Source organism: Vigna umbellata, chromosome 5, assembly GCF_029865625.1.
Source record: "Vigna umbellata cultivar VRB3 chromosome 5, Vumbellata_1.0, whole genome shotgun sequence".
In the NCBI taxonomy this organism is placed as follows: domain Eukaryota; kingdom Viridiplantae; phylum Streptophyta; class Magnoliopsida; order Fabales; family Fabaceae; genus Vigna; species Vigna umbellata.
Window position 1 is genome coordinate 62,984,701 of NC_142169.1, and position 13,709 is coordinate 62,998,409.

General features: G+C 30.2%; 2 protein-coding genes across 2 annotated transcripts; both read left to right on the top strand.

Annotated features, from left to right (window-relative positions):
- Window positions 1-920: 920 nt before the first annotated feature.
- LOC124819938 (tubulin beta-3 chain) lies at window positions 921-3,576 on the top strand. Its single transcript, XM_047291550.2, has 3 exons — window positions 921-1,461; window positions 1,554-1,823; window positions 2,670-3,576. The coding sequence occupies exons 1-3, from the start codon at window positions 1,068-1,070 to the stop codon at window positions 3,347-3,349; spliced, it is 1,344 nt and encodes a 447-aa protein (XP_047147506.1). The 5' UTR covers window positions 921-1,067; the 3' UTR covers window positions 3,350-3,576.
- A 5,340-nt stretch (window positions 3,577-8,916) lies between these two features.
- Window positions 8,917-9,733, top strand: LOC124819937 (putative germin-like protein 2-1). The gene is made up of 2 exons (XM_047291549.1): window positions 8,917-9,028; window positions 9,198-9,733. Exons 1-2 carry the CDS (start codon window positions 8,917-8,919, stop codon window positions 9,731-9,733), a joined length of 648 nt encoding a protein of 215 aa, XP_047147505.1.
- The last annotated feature ends 3,976 nt before the right edge of the window (window positions 9,734-13,709 follow it).

The window sequence follows — 13,709 nt, forward strand, 5'->3', positions numbered from 1 at the left end:
AACTCATATATTACAGGTCACGTGCGGTCCAACCTGCATTACCACCCCTATTATTTTATTCAATTTTAGTAAATATATTTCTTAATTTACTAATTTTCTATTAATATATTTAATTAAATATATTCAATTTTAAATTCAAAATAAATAACCATTATTTTTTACTTTAGAACTCATCAACAACCACTCGTGACTGTTCATTGAAATGTTGGATCCATTGGAGAAATTATTGACAGCTGGGTTGGGCTATAAGCTATCAATTCTCACCGGCCCACCTCACTCATTCAACTGCCATTTAAATATTCCATACCACAGTCTTAATAAATTATAATCTAAATTGGAATATTCATGAAAAAAATAAAGATAAAAATAAATCACCTACTCAATCTGCCCCTCTTTTTTTTCAAAGTATCCGTTCTCGTACGATTAAATTCCTCCAAAATGAACTACTCTTTCATTTCCTTTTTTCGTAAAATTAAAATTAAGAATTTCGTTTGGTCCAACTGCTCTTTCTAGATTTTGATTATATGAAAAAACCTTTCTATAAACAATGCGATGGATAGAGATAAAAAGCATAACAAATATTATTGTATAAATTCCTGTATAACTAATACAATTATTTTAAAAAGTATAAATTTCATATTTAATATATAGTTAATTTTTACAACTGTAATGAATTTGTAATTTGGTTTTTAGACGCAAGAAATTTATTAAATTGATTATAGTAATATTTAACAATGCCATCTCTGTTAAAGATACAAGAAAGTAAAAGGGTAACATTCTCTGGTGTGGCATCCACGGTGAGAGATTAAATTCCAGAACAGTGTCGTTTGGTTTGGTTCCTTATCACAATTCACAGCTCAGTACGGCAAAGCACTATGATTTGAAAAAATCCATTCTATTCCGAAAAGGCCCTCAGGACATGACACAATTACAAAACAAACCCGTCCTTCAAGTTATCCATTCCATTGACCCCTCTCATTCATTTCCATTTCCTTCGAAACCAATCTCTAGTTTCTTCAAACCCTAATTTCCTTTCTCTCACATTCTTGAACACTCGCCAGTCGAAAATGAGAGAAATCTTGCACATCCAGGGAGGGCAATGCGGGAACCAGATCGGAGCCAAGTTCTGGGAGGTCATCTGCGATGAGCACGGCATCGACCACACCGGAAAGTACAGCGGCGACTCCGAGCTCCAACTCGAACGCATCAATGTCTACTATAATGAAGCCAGCGGAGGAAGGTACGTTCCACGCGCCGTCCTCATGGATCTTGAACCCGGCACCATGGATTCCGTCAGATCCGGCCCCTACGGCCAGATCTTCCGTCCCGACAACTTTGTCTTCGGCCAGTCCGGCGCCGGCAACAACTGGGCCAAAGGCCACTACACTGAAGGGGCCGAACTCATCGACTCAGTTCTCGACGTCGTTCGCAAGGAAGCCGAAAATTGCGATTGCTTGCAAGGTACCAACGCCACTTTTAATTTCCCAGTTTCTCACTAATTTCGATTGATTTGGTCGTGTTTTGACGGAACTGGACTGGTGGTGACGTGGCAGGGTTTCAGGTGTGCCATTCTCTTGGTGGTGGAACGGGTTCCGGCATGGGGACGCTTCTGATCTCAAAGATTCGCGAGGAGTATCCAGATCGGATGATGTTGACGTTTTCGGTGTTTCCTTCTCCTAAGGTTTCTGACACCGTTGTGGAGCCTTACAATGCTACGCTCTCTGTTCACCAACTAGTAGAGAACGCTGATGAGTGTATGGTTCTGGACAATGAGGCTCTCTACGACATTTGTTTCAGGACCCTCAAGCTCGCTACACCCACCTGTAAGTTTCTGGTTTCTCTTTTTCTTAATCACTTTTTCTTGGTGTTGTTCTGTCTGTTGTGTGTTGAAAAGACGAGTAAATGTTTTCTGTTATTATCTTTTTTTAAATTTTCAATTTCACGATTTAAACTAGGATCAAGTCTGTGAGTGGATAACACTTCTAAGAAAATAAAATAAAAACAAAGTAAATTTAACTTCTGTGTAAGTTAAAATCAACCTTTTGGAATATTAAGAGAGAATTTCTTGCTATTAGGTTATGTGTAAGCTAGTTTTAGGTTGTGGGAGAAGTTGATTTCATTTATCTTATTTTTATTTTGTTCAAGTTTATTCTAATAGGGATGAAATGTCGCGGTGTTAGTGGGGCCATGGGGGGTATTCAAGCGGGGTTAGGTCTCGTGTCTTGCTCGTTGCTGGTGGGTGTTGTTTAACTTTTTCTATCAATTTGTTTTTCAGTCACTGTCTGCAATGGCATATGGTCACTTTATTTGAGATTTTTATGCAATTGATTTCGAAAGAATTGATGCTTCTAAAATTGTTGTGCTTGTCGACGTTTTTTCAAAAGTATGTTTTAGAAGATTTGATTTTTTTATATTAAAATAGAAAGAATTTGAAGATTAGATTTTTTGTGTTTCTTTCACCTGAATCAAATTTACCCGCCAGAACACCTAAATATTTCAGTTGTTAATCAATTATACATTTCTGCTCACTGCTGGTTCAATTTTGATACCTTCATAAATTACTCGACAACTGTTAGTTTATGAATAAATTGTTTGGGGCGTTGAAGCAAACAGGACACTAGTTGGAAGTCCAAATTTTCTAATTAATTAATTTGTTGTTTTGATTACAGTTGGTGACCTTAACCACCTGATTTCTGCCACCATGAGTGGAGTTACTTGCTGTCTACGTTTCCCTGGGCAACTGAACTCAGATCTTCGCAAGCTTGCTGTTAATCTTATCCCATTCCCCCGGCTCCATTTCTTTATGGTTGGGTTTGCGCCCTTGACATCTAGAGGATCCCAGCAGTACCGTGCTTTGACTGTTCCTGAATTAACACAGCAAATGTGGGATGCTAAGAACATGATGTGTGCTGCTGATCCTCGTCATGGTCGTTATTTGACTGCATCAGCAATGTTCCGTGGTAAGATGAGCACAAAGGAGGTAGACGAGCAAATGATCAATGTGCAAAACAAGAATTCTTCATATTTCGTTGAGTGGATACCTAATAATGTGAAGTCCAGCGTGTGTGATATCCCGCCTAAGGGTCTCAAAATGGCTTCCACTTTCATTGGCAATTCAACTTCAATCCAGGAGATGTTCAGGAGAGTTAGTGAGCAGTTCACGGCTATGTTCAGGCGTAAGGCTTTCTTGCATTGGTACACTGGAGAAGGAATGGACGAAATGGAGTTCACTGAGGCTGAGAGTAACATGAACGATCTTGTTGCGGAGTATCAGCAGTACCAGGATGCTACTGCCGATGACGAAGAGTACGACGAGGAGGAGGAGGAAGAAGAGGAAATTCCAGCTTAAGACTCTTCATTTATCAAAATTATTTCAAATATCAATGTGATTGGCTTTGAACGAGTGGTGTAAGTTTTAATTGTGATGCAGTCAAATTAGATTGACTTCTTAATGTGTATGCTTATTATTGATTGTTGACATTGTATAAACTGGGTTCTCTTGACAATGTTTCTGTTTTTTGAGAGATCAAGTCTTGGATGTTTGTAATAGTTAGTAACATGTTTTTTCTCTCTTCACCTCTCCTGTTTTGATATCTTTTGATTATAGTAAGTTGCCTATGAACTAAACAGTAATTGTTTTAGGTTTTCATCGACATGCTGTTCCATACGTGCTTGATTTATCCTGGGTGGAGACAGACTAAGGATTTGTCATAATGAAATTGGTGGCATGACAAGATACGATGGTTTAATTTATTTTGACATTAATGTTGTATGATTATTGGTAAGATGCTATTTTTGATGTGATTAAAATGTCAATACAACTGTATGTAGTTAATGCTTGTTTCGTAAGAATAGAAAGAAGACGGTGATTATAATTCTGATGATGATATTGGTAATGCTATTCACGAAACTCTGGAAGAAATAAAAAGAAAGTGGCGGTAAAGAAATAAAAAAGGTGAAGGAAAGGAATAAGCAGGAAAACTGTGATTGTATGATTGCGGCATCAGATGATGAAGCCATTATTCAGGTGCACGGGACCGAGCCGGTGACAATCAGCCTTCTTGAAAGTTAAGTCTCTGAAATTCTATGGATGTAGTATTAATAATATTCTTGTGTCACACTTAATCTTTTTCGTTAGCTTTATTCTTTATGATCATCATTTTGTGTTAAAGGAAAACTATAACTGTCATTTTAGAAATGCTATAGCAATACAGTTTTCTATCTATTAATAGAAATGTCTGATCCGTAAAATTTGGTACTTTATACAAGGGGTGAATCAATTTGAGAAAAATAAATTCGAAACAAACTAACTCCAATTAAAAAAAAATTGGTCATGTTTTGAAAAGTTAGATATAATTCCATATAAATATACGAAAAAAGTGTTTTATAAAAAATAGATAATTTCGTTAAAAAAAGTATCTATAATACTTCATCGAAAGACATAAATAACATTTTTATTTTTTAACGGACTTGTATAATCTAAATTATAGTAAACAAAATATAAAAGTTGTAAAAATATTTATATAATTATTTCATAAAATTTGATATATAATAATTACTAATAAAAAATACCATTTCTTTGGTTTTGGATTATTGGAATCGTAAATCGCATTCAATAGCTGAACCAATCATTATCGTATACGATTAATTTGATTTCAGCTGTATTATATTTAATTTAATTAAAAATTTAAATTTACTTAATTGGATTGATTTCTTTTAATTGGATTGATTTGGGTTCTCTAATTGTAAAAGTTTATATAAATCAATGAACACCTTTTATTAATATGATCTTGGAGTTGTTAAGAATTAGTAAACGATATCACATTTTACATTTTGACAGAACATTGGATAATGGATTAGTTTTATTTGAGACAATTGTATTTAAGTACATCACTATATTATAATGGATTAGTCCTTTTTTTAATATTTTTATATAAAATTAATACTTGAGACCGTATTTAACAGGGAAGCTAGACTTGCAATTTCTAATTTAACCATTTGTTACAATTTGTATTATTTTTTCTTTCAAAATACTGGTACGAAGTATAAGAAAAGCATATTATATGATACATTAAGTATATATGTATGTATATTTGTGTGATCGTTGAGAAAACATTGTAATCATTCAATATTCTCTTTAATGCGACGACACTAGTGAATGATACATAAACCATTAAATTCATTATTTTGGTGAATTATAAATCAACATTTGTATGTTCAGACAAGGCTATATTATAGTTAGGAAAGAAAACGGTTGGATGGATAATGTCTACTTTAAATATGGATATTGTCTACTTGTTATTTGATCTGTAACAATTTTTTTTTTCTCTTAAGATACTCACTTAAGAAATATCTAGAAATATTTTAAAATCTCCAAATGCATGTGGATGTTTAAAGAAAAATATTTTATAATTTTTTAAAAATTGAAAAAGATATAAAAAATTTATATTAAATTAAATATAAATATAAATATAAATATAATTTAAATTAAATTAAATATAATTTAAATTTAAATTTAAATTTAAATTAAATTAAATATAAATTTAATTTAAACTAAATTAAATATAAATTGTATTTTAATTAAATTTAATATAATAAAATATAAATTAATTTTAATTAAATTTAACTTAATAAAATATAAATTTAATTTAATTTTAATTGTTTGTAAGTTATGAATACTTATAATATCTAATCCGTATAGATATTAAAATATTCCTTACTTACCAGTAATAAATACTTACATATACTAATTCCCACTATAAATTTTATCCATGAAGAATCCTAATGACATGACTTTTAATGAAATTATGTTTTATATCTATTAAAATATTTGTTCTCATAAATAATAAATACAAACAAATATTAATCATTTATCATATATTTTATCAACAAACATTACACACATAATGTTTTTGCCATCCTAATTACACTAACTTTCATGTTTTAGCGAAATTATGCTTTTAATCACTCTTACATAACTTCCAAGCTCCATGGATTTCCATAACTGGATAAGAAAGATACATGGTACTACGGTGTTTATATTCATTGAAATAATTTGTCTAATAATAAAGGAAAGAACATTGAACGGAATTTTATCAAACTTAGGAAAAGGTAAACGTAATCAATTTATCCTAAAAGTGGTTTGCAATCTCCTCTATTTCCTTTTCTATCCCATATTTTCTTCTCTAAATTGTTTTACAAATTAACATCTGAAACGTATTCTTCATACAAAAATATTTTAAAATTATGCTTTCGAATTACTTTCTTGAATTTTTAATATAGTTTCTGAAAATATTAAAATCTCACTAACTTTTGAAAAGATGAGAAACAAGTGGCCTATGCGTCATGAAATTGTTAGGTGAGGAATGAGACAAAAAAAATTGAGAATGAGTGATGAAAACAAAAATAAAAAGAATAAAAAATAAAAAATAAAAAAAAGACGAAGAAAAACATAACTAGGAAATTTCCTTAACATCTGTCATTTGCGCTGCTTGCAAGTGCCTACAGCTGTCACGCATACAAATTAAAATTATTATAATGATCAATACAGTTTTTATATAGAATTAATACTTGATTTTTAGAATTTTTTCTTCAATTTCTTGTTTTAACATTATTTACCACTTTCGATTTGTGTGTATGAGAATTAGCTTTGAAAACACATTAAGTATGTTTATAGAATCCAAAATTCAGTATAGATATGTTTACTTATTTAAAAATAACATTTTTAAGACGATATTTTTTTAATATTTTAACATACAAAATTGTGAAAGGATAGGTCAAAGATAAACAAGAGGAGTGTAAATAGAATTGTTCCAATTTCTTTGTCATTGTTGAAGGTTTCGTAAATTTGATGGGCTTTTATTTTGGGCTATTATGGGCTACTGAAAGCTTCAAAACCCATACCCAAGTGAGAGTTGTTCCCTCTGTCACCCTAACTGCTCCTTACACCTCCTAAAAGTTTTTTAAATTACAAAACTATCCTTTTTACTTTTACCCTCTACTTGTGTTTTTTTTAAAGCTCTAAATCCCTACCTTATTTTCATTCTCACAGTTACGCAGCCTCATCCTTAGCAACTCTTACTTTCTCTCTTTCACCTTAAGATCTCTTCCTTCCCATTCTCCAACTCTCATTTTTTCTCGGATCATTCGTTCAAGGCAAAACAAATATGTCACATCTCTTGAAACCTGAGTGATTTTCTTTTTTCTTTTTAGTTTATTAATTTATTATATTTTAAATTTATATATAAATAATATTTAAATTTAGTTTTTTTTTAATTTTTACGTAATTATATCTAAATTATTATTATTTATTTAATAAAATAATAATTATTAATTTAATTAAATTGATTTTTCTTTTACTTTAATTACATTTTTAAAATTGATTTTATTTAATGAAATATTTATTTGATTATTTAAATGTGTTTTATCTAGTTATTCAAATAGATATGCCATATGCCACATTTGCTGAGATTGATTTTTTTATTTATTTTTTAGTTTTTAGTTTATTAATTTATTGTATTTTAAATTAATATATAGATAGTATTTAAATTTAGTGTTTTTTTAATTTGTTACTAATTATATTTAAATTAATTTTATTCTTGAAATATTTATTATTAATTTAATTAAATAGATTTTTGTTTTACTTTAATTACGTTTTTTAATTTAGTTATAGTTATTTAAATGTTTTTTACTTAAATGTGTTTTATTTGATTATTTAAACCGGTTGAGGTTGATTTTTTTTGTTATGTTTTTAAATTTTTAGTTTATTAAATTATTGTATTTTAAATTAATATATAAATATTATTTAAATTTAGTGTTTTTCTAATTTGTTACGTAATTATATTTAACTCAACACCACCAAACTCATAGTACAATGAAACAGTAAGAGAAAAGAAGAAAACAAGAATTGATTTCCGCATGGAAGTGGTGGGGTGCGAGGTGTACGGATACAAAGAGGATCGTTAATATTAATGAAGTGGATGAGTGTTGATGAAAATTAATTATAATAATTAAATATTACTGAATGGGAAAAGAGAAATGGAGAAATGCAAGGAATAGTGCGTGATGAGTAGAAAGCAACTCTCAACCCAAGGTCATAAAACAAAGAGTACTCTTCCTGTATCTCTCTTCCTTCTTATCGCACCTACAAAATTACAAAAGTAACCTTCAATATTTTGTTAAATTAATTTATTTTTTACTTTTGGTCTTAGTAGCTGTATCTCTTTTATTTTTTAACTGATTTTTAAAACCCCCTTAAGAAATTTTTATTTTTGAATTTTAATTAATATTTTTTATTTCTTTCTACAGTGCTTTATTTCCATTAATCTTACTTGTAAACTTTAATCTCTCTTTTTCTTCTTTTTTGTATATTGTTTGTCTTAGATCTGAAGTATGTACTCGTAATGAATCTCCTCCCATACGTATACTTAGTCTTGGTCAAATGCTTGACCAAGAAATTTCATGTAACTATAATACATACAACAGCTCAAACCAAATTAGAAACTGTTCCCATGCATTTAGAATACACACAGTAATACTCTTATTTTATCGGTCACTAACTTTCTGCTTGTAGAATATTTTCCCTTACAAATGGAAGAGTTAGCTGCTTCAACTAGATTAATCAATCCTTTTGAGATTCTTTTGTTGTAATCTATAGCCGAATGGCATCATCGCCGGCCTTATCCATACTATAAAATATTTATTTCTACACAGTACATCCAGCAAAACCCTACTTACATCATTCTTTCTATTACCACTTCAAACACGACCAATTCTGTTCTTAAATATACATTGCTTTATAAATACACCTCAATGCAATGTTATATCATCTTCATCCACCAATAACCACTTTTTACTAAAACACACATAAATCTCCGGCAGCTACCAATTCCACCAGTGCTTTTGTGCTCTTCTCAAATGGCTATTCCCTCATTTTTCCTGACAGTTTTGTCTCTTTCACTTTCAGTTGTTCTAGCAGCGGGTACCAGTACATTCCAAGATTTCTGTGTGGCAGACCCACAAGGGAAAGGTACAGCAGATACAAAAGTTTAATTTTTTAATGACTATTTTACTTTTATGATAATTACTTTAAAGTTTATGCTTACCATGGTTGTTGATGAATTCGCAATGTATATATTCAAAAGTTTTGCACTTGATACAAGGAGATTCTGACAGTTCCACTGGATGAATTATGGCAGTGTTGGTAAACGGGTTGGCGTGCAAAGATCCAAAACTTGTTGAGGCCAATGACTTCTTCTTCAGCGGTCTTCACATAGCAGGAAACACCACAAACCCAGTTGGGTCTAAAGTGACACCAGTTTTTGCTTCTCAGCTTCCAGGATTGAACACTCTTGACATCTCCATAGCTCGCATTGACTATGCCCCAACGGGCATTAATCCTCCTCACACGCACCCTCGCGCCACTGAAGTCTTGACCGTTCTCGAAGGCTCCTTGGAAGTTGGATTCGTCACTTCCAACCCCGAAAACCGTCACTTTAAAAAAGTTCTACAGAAGGGTGATGTGTTCGTGTTCCCGACAGGGCTCGTCCATTACCAGAGAAATGTTGGGTATGGCAATGCTGTTGCCATTGCAGCACTTAGCAACCAGAATCCGGGAGTCATCACCATTGGTAATGCAGTGTTTGGGTCTACGCCTGACATAGACAGCGATGTTCTTGCTAAGGCTTTCCATTTGGACAAGACTACCATCAACTATCTACAGTCCAAGTTCTAGACAAGATCATGCATCGGAGACATCGAATTTGATTAATTATTGCTTCCTCTGCGAGTGTTGTATTGTGCGTGTCCATTATCCATTTGTATTTGTTATTTTTCGTTAATTAAGTTCTATCATTTCATTAATTTATAGGATTGGCCTGATTCTGTGTTTGTTGTTCTGGTTCGGTATTATTTTACTATTGTATTGACATATAAGTTCTTGTCATTGCCCATGTCAGTATCCAGACCTCAGATTTTCGCATGTCAGTATTCCTGCCATTTTCTTTCGTAGTTTCTGTCCTGTTTTCCATCAACAAAATTTATCCACTAATTGTTGTTAATTAACCAGACTTTAATATCATAATTTAAGTAAATTAATTCTTGATAATATATACAGATATAACAATATAAATTAATATAATATATAAGACTTTAAGATGTTAACTTATTTATAGTTTATTCTGTTTTAATATTACATTATCTAAATTTTTTAAATAAGTAATAATAAAAATAACATACATATTGGATAGATTATATAATACATATATTTATTAAAATTATTAACATAATTAATTTAAAATAAGCACATTCCTCATGAAAAAATAACACTTAATAAAATTCTTTATTAGTGTGCTTTTGATTTTAAGTTGTGTAAGACAGAAAAAGGGTTAATCCCTTATTTTAATGGTTAACAAACATACGTGGTAGTTTTATGACTGAAATGATTTTGTTTTTCTAAAACTAGATGAAATGATTGGTCTTGTATTATTTTAGTGCAGATCTTCATAAATAGTTTAATATACATCTTCCTTAACGAAGAAATGAAAATAAATGTTTTGTTTCTGTAGACATTTTCGGATAGAGAGAAAGACGCGTCTTCCTCCGAAAGTTGGGACGGCGTGTGATTTGAAGAGTCTCGGCTTTTGGTTGAGTATTTAGTAAATAATTATCACTGTTTGAATATTTTAGAACATGAGTTGAATGTTAGTAGAATGTAAGTGGAACGTGAACGAAACGTACCTGACTTGTAGCCTTAACCATGTATTTATAGGTTATCACGAGCCTAATAAAATATAAACAGACTTACCCTAAAATCCGGTTGGTTGCTCTTATGAATATCTTTAATAAGATATCTTTTATTTTATCTTCTGCTGGATTATTGGCCAGTAACAACTTAAGCGCTGGCCCAATTACCATTTGAAGTAGGGGTGTTGCTCCCTGTACCACCACGAATCTTCTCCTGCACCACCCCATTCCACAATTGTCCTTCAGTAAAAATTGAATTACCATGTTTAAAACGTTAAAAAAAGTAAACGAAAATAGAAGATCCAACATTCAACGGACATCAGTTAACGGATATCCATGTCCGCTTAAGGCCGAACGGATTTCCACATCCGTTTCGGCCTTACCAGTACACATTTACATAAAAGTGTGAGAATGGGTGATGGAAATGAAAAAGAGAAAGAAAAGAAGGGAAGGGGGATGGGTGATGGAAATGGAAAAGGAAAAGAGAAGGAGAATAGGGGGGGGGGGGGGGGGTTAGTGGGTGACGGAGAAGAAAGGGGGAAGGATGGGTATGGGTGATGGAAAGGAAAGAGAAGGAAAATAGGAGGGGAGGGGGTGGTGTGCACTGGAATGAGGTATTGAATTAGGGTATTTAATTAAAAATATAAAAAGTTAATGGTAAAAGTAAAAAAAATTTAACCTAATGATATTTTTGGAAAAAAAATAAATTGGGAAGGTATAGTAAGAAGACTGTGGTGGTGGAGGCAGCAACACCCTTGAAGTAGCTTATTAGCGCCATAGGTCCAATTACAGCCCAAACCATTTGACCAGGTTGACCAATGGCGGATAGACCGATCGGCCTTATTCAATAACCGTTCGGTCCATATTTCATTCGATACAATTTACTTTATTAAAAGAAACATGGCTCAGATAAGTATATTTTTTGTAGTTAAATTGATAGATTAAGATAGAAAATGAAAGTGAAAAGAAATAAGCAAAAAGTTTGGAGTTTAATTTGATGATGTTTTGACATTGGTATCTAAAATATTTCATCCAACCATATGCAAATAGAACCATAATAAGCAATATATTGAATTTAAATATTTCTTAAATTCGATTTTTGGCTTTTTCGGTTTGTAATACTACCAACTTTACATTAAAATAAACATTTTAATACTTAAAATTGTTTAAAAGAAGTCAAATATATTTTGTTTGGTTGTTAATTGGAACTTAGCTATTTTTGGATGATAAAGTATAATACTAATAAATATATTAATTTGGCTCACTAGGTTTGATCTCATTCACATGGTTAGTGTTAGAAAAATTTATAGGATTAAAAAGTTTTTTATTGAAAAAGTTTACGGATAAAAATATTAATAGAAGTCCTTTGAGTCAGAACCAACCCATGAGTTTTTTTTAAATATTCATTTTAAATGCAATTAATTCTTAATTTATCATAAATCTAAATCCTTTTAATTTGTTAAAAATTATATACAAATATTTTTATCAGACTAATAAAAATTTTGTAAGGGGATTCAATAAACTTGATTACTTGTTTATATAAAAAAATCAAGAACTTAGAATTTTTAACTAACTAAACATATTTAATTTTTCTTGACTGAATAAACATATTTTAAAACTATATAAGATATTAATTTAATTTCTTTTGTACGGAAAATTCATCTAAACTTAAATAAAAAATAAAAAAGATAGATATTTCAATTTGAAAGTTTAAAATAATGAATTTATAAATAATAAGTTTATGGATTTTTTTAATTATATGATGTTTATTTTTTTCTTTTTTTGTTGTTTATTTTTTTATTTTTTTATGTATGACTTAAATTTATACTTAAATTATCAATTATTAATTTTTAATTATATATATATATATATATTTAGTAATTATAAAAAAAACTTTAGTATAAATTTTATTAAATTTAGTTCAACGTTATCACATTTTAGCTAGACTTAATTTTTTTTTTATATTTGGAACTTTATCAAAATGTATTGTTTTATTGAATGTTTAAAATTTTCTTTTTTAGTAAATTGATAAAATTAATATATTAAATTATATATTATATATTTTAGGGTTAAATATGTTTTTAGTCCCTAAACTATTGACCGTTTCTGGTTTTCGTCCCTCTTCCAAAGTAGGTACAATTTAGTCCTCAATCTTTAAAAAACGTTCATTTTAGTCGAAAAAACGAACGTTTTGATGACTAAAACGAGGACTAAAAACAAAATTTTGAGGACTAAAACGAACGTTTTTCTAAAGAATGAGGATCAAATTGTACCTTACTTTGGAAGAGGGACGAAAACCAGAAACGACCAATAGTTTAGGGACTAAAAACATATTTAACCCTATATTTTATTTAGTAACAATAATAAATATAATATAAAATATTGATTTAAAAATAATAAAATTACATTATATTAGACTATCGAATAAAATATATAATTTTTTATATATATATAAATAATATTTTTTTTAAAAATTAATGAAAATTCTATAGGAAAAACCAAATTTATTTTAACTCTTGAATTTTAACCGACTTCAGGACTTAAACTTTTTTTTAGCCCACTTTCTCTTTTAGGAGTTTAAAAGTGCTTTAATACTTATCTATTCACACCCTAACCACTAATTAGGCAATGAAAGGTATAATGTATCATGCAAATGGTGCTGGTGTTTTTAGGAGTTAGCGTTTTTTTTCATATATATTATTGCTGCTGCTTTTTATGCAGAATTTTTTATTGTTTAATAAATGTAAAAACGACTAACCCGAGATTATGACAGATCCACTACGGATTGGTTACTTATCAAGTTAATCTAATCTGACTCGTTTATTAGCAAGATAAAATATTTGAACCTAACTCGATCCAATACAGGTTGATGGATTAAATGAGTTGATTCACTGACTCTCTTAATTATAAGTTTCTTTAAAATAAAATAAAATTATAATTTTTTAATTTAAATCTAAATAAATTTC

What these genes read in the sequence shown, in the direction of transcription:
- LOC124819938 (XM_047291550.2), top strand. Translation starts at nt 1,068, where the DNA reads ATGAGAGAAATCTTGCACATCCAGGGAGGGCAATGCGGGAACCAGATC. An exon ending in AAATTGCGATTGCTTGCAAG is followed by an intron (nt 1,462 to 1,553) that starts GTACCAACGCCA and finishes GTGACGTGGCAG; the next exon opens with GGTTTCAGGTGTGCCATTCT. An exon ending in CAAGCTCGCTACACCCACCT is followed by an intron (nt 1,824 to 2,669) that starts GTAAGTTTCTGG and finishes TTTTGATTACAG; the next exon opens with TTGGTGACCTTAACCACCTG.
- LOC124819937 (XM_047291549.1), top strand. Translation starts at nt 8,917, where the DNA reads ATGGCTATTCCCTCATTTTTCCTGACAGTTTTGTCTCTTTCACTTTCA. An exon ending in GGCAGACCCACAAGGGAAAG is followed by an intron (nt 9,029 to 9,197) that starts GTACAGCAGATA and finishes GAATTATGGCAG; the next exon opens with TGTTGGTAAACGGGTTGGCG.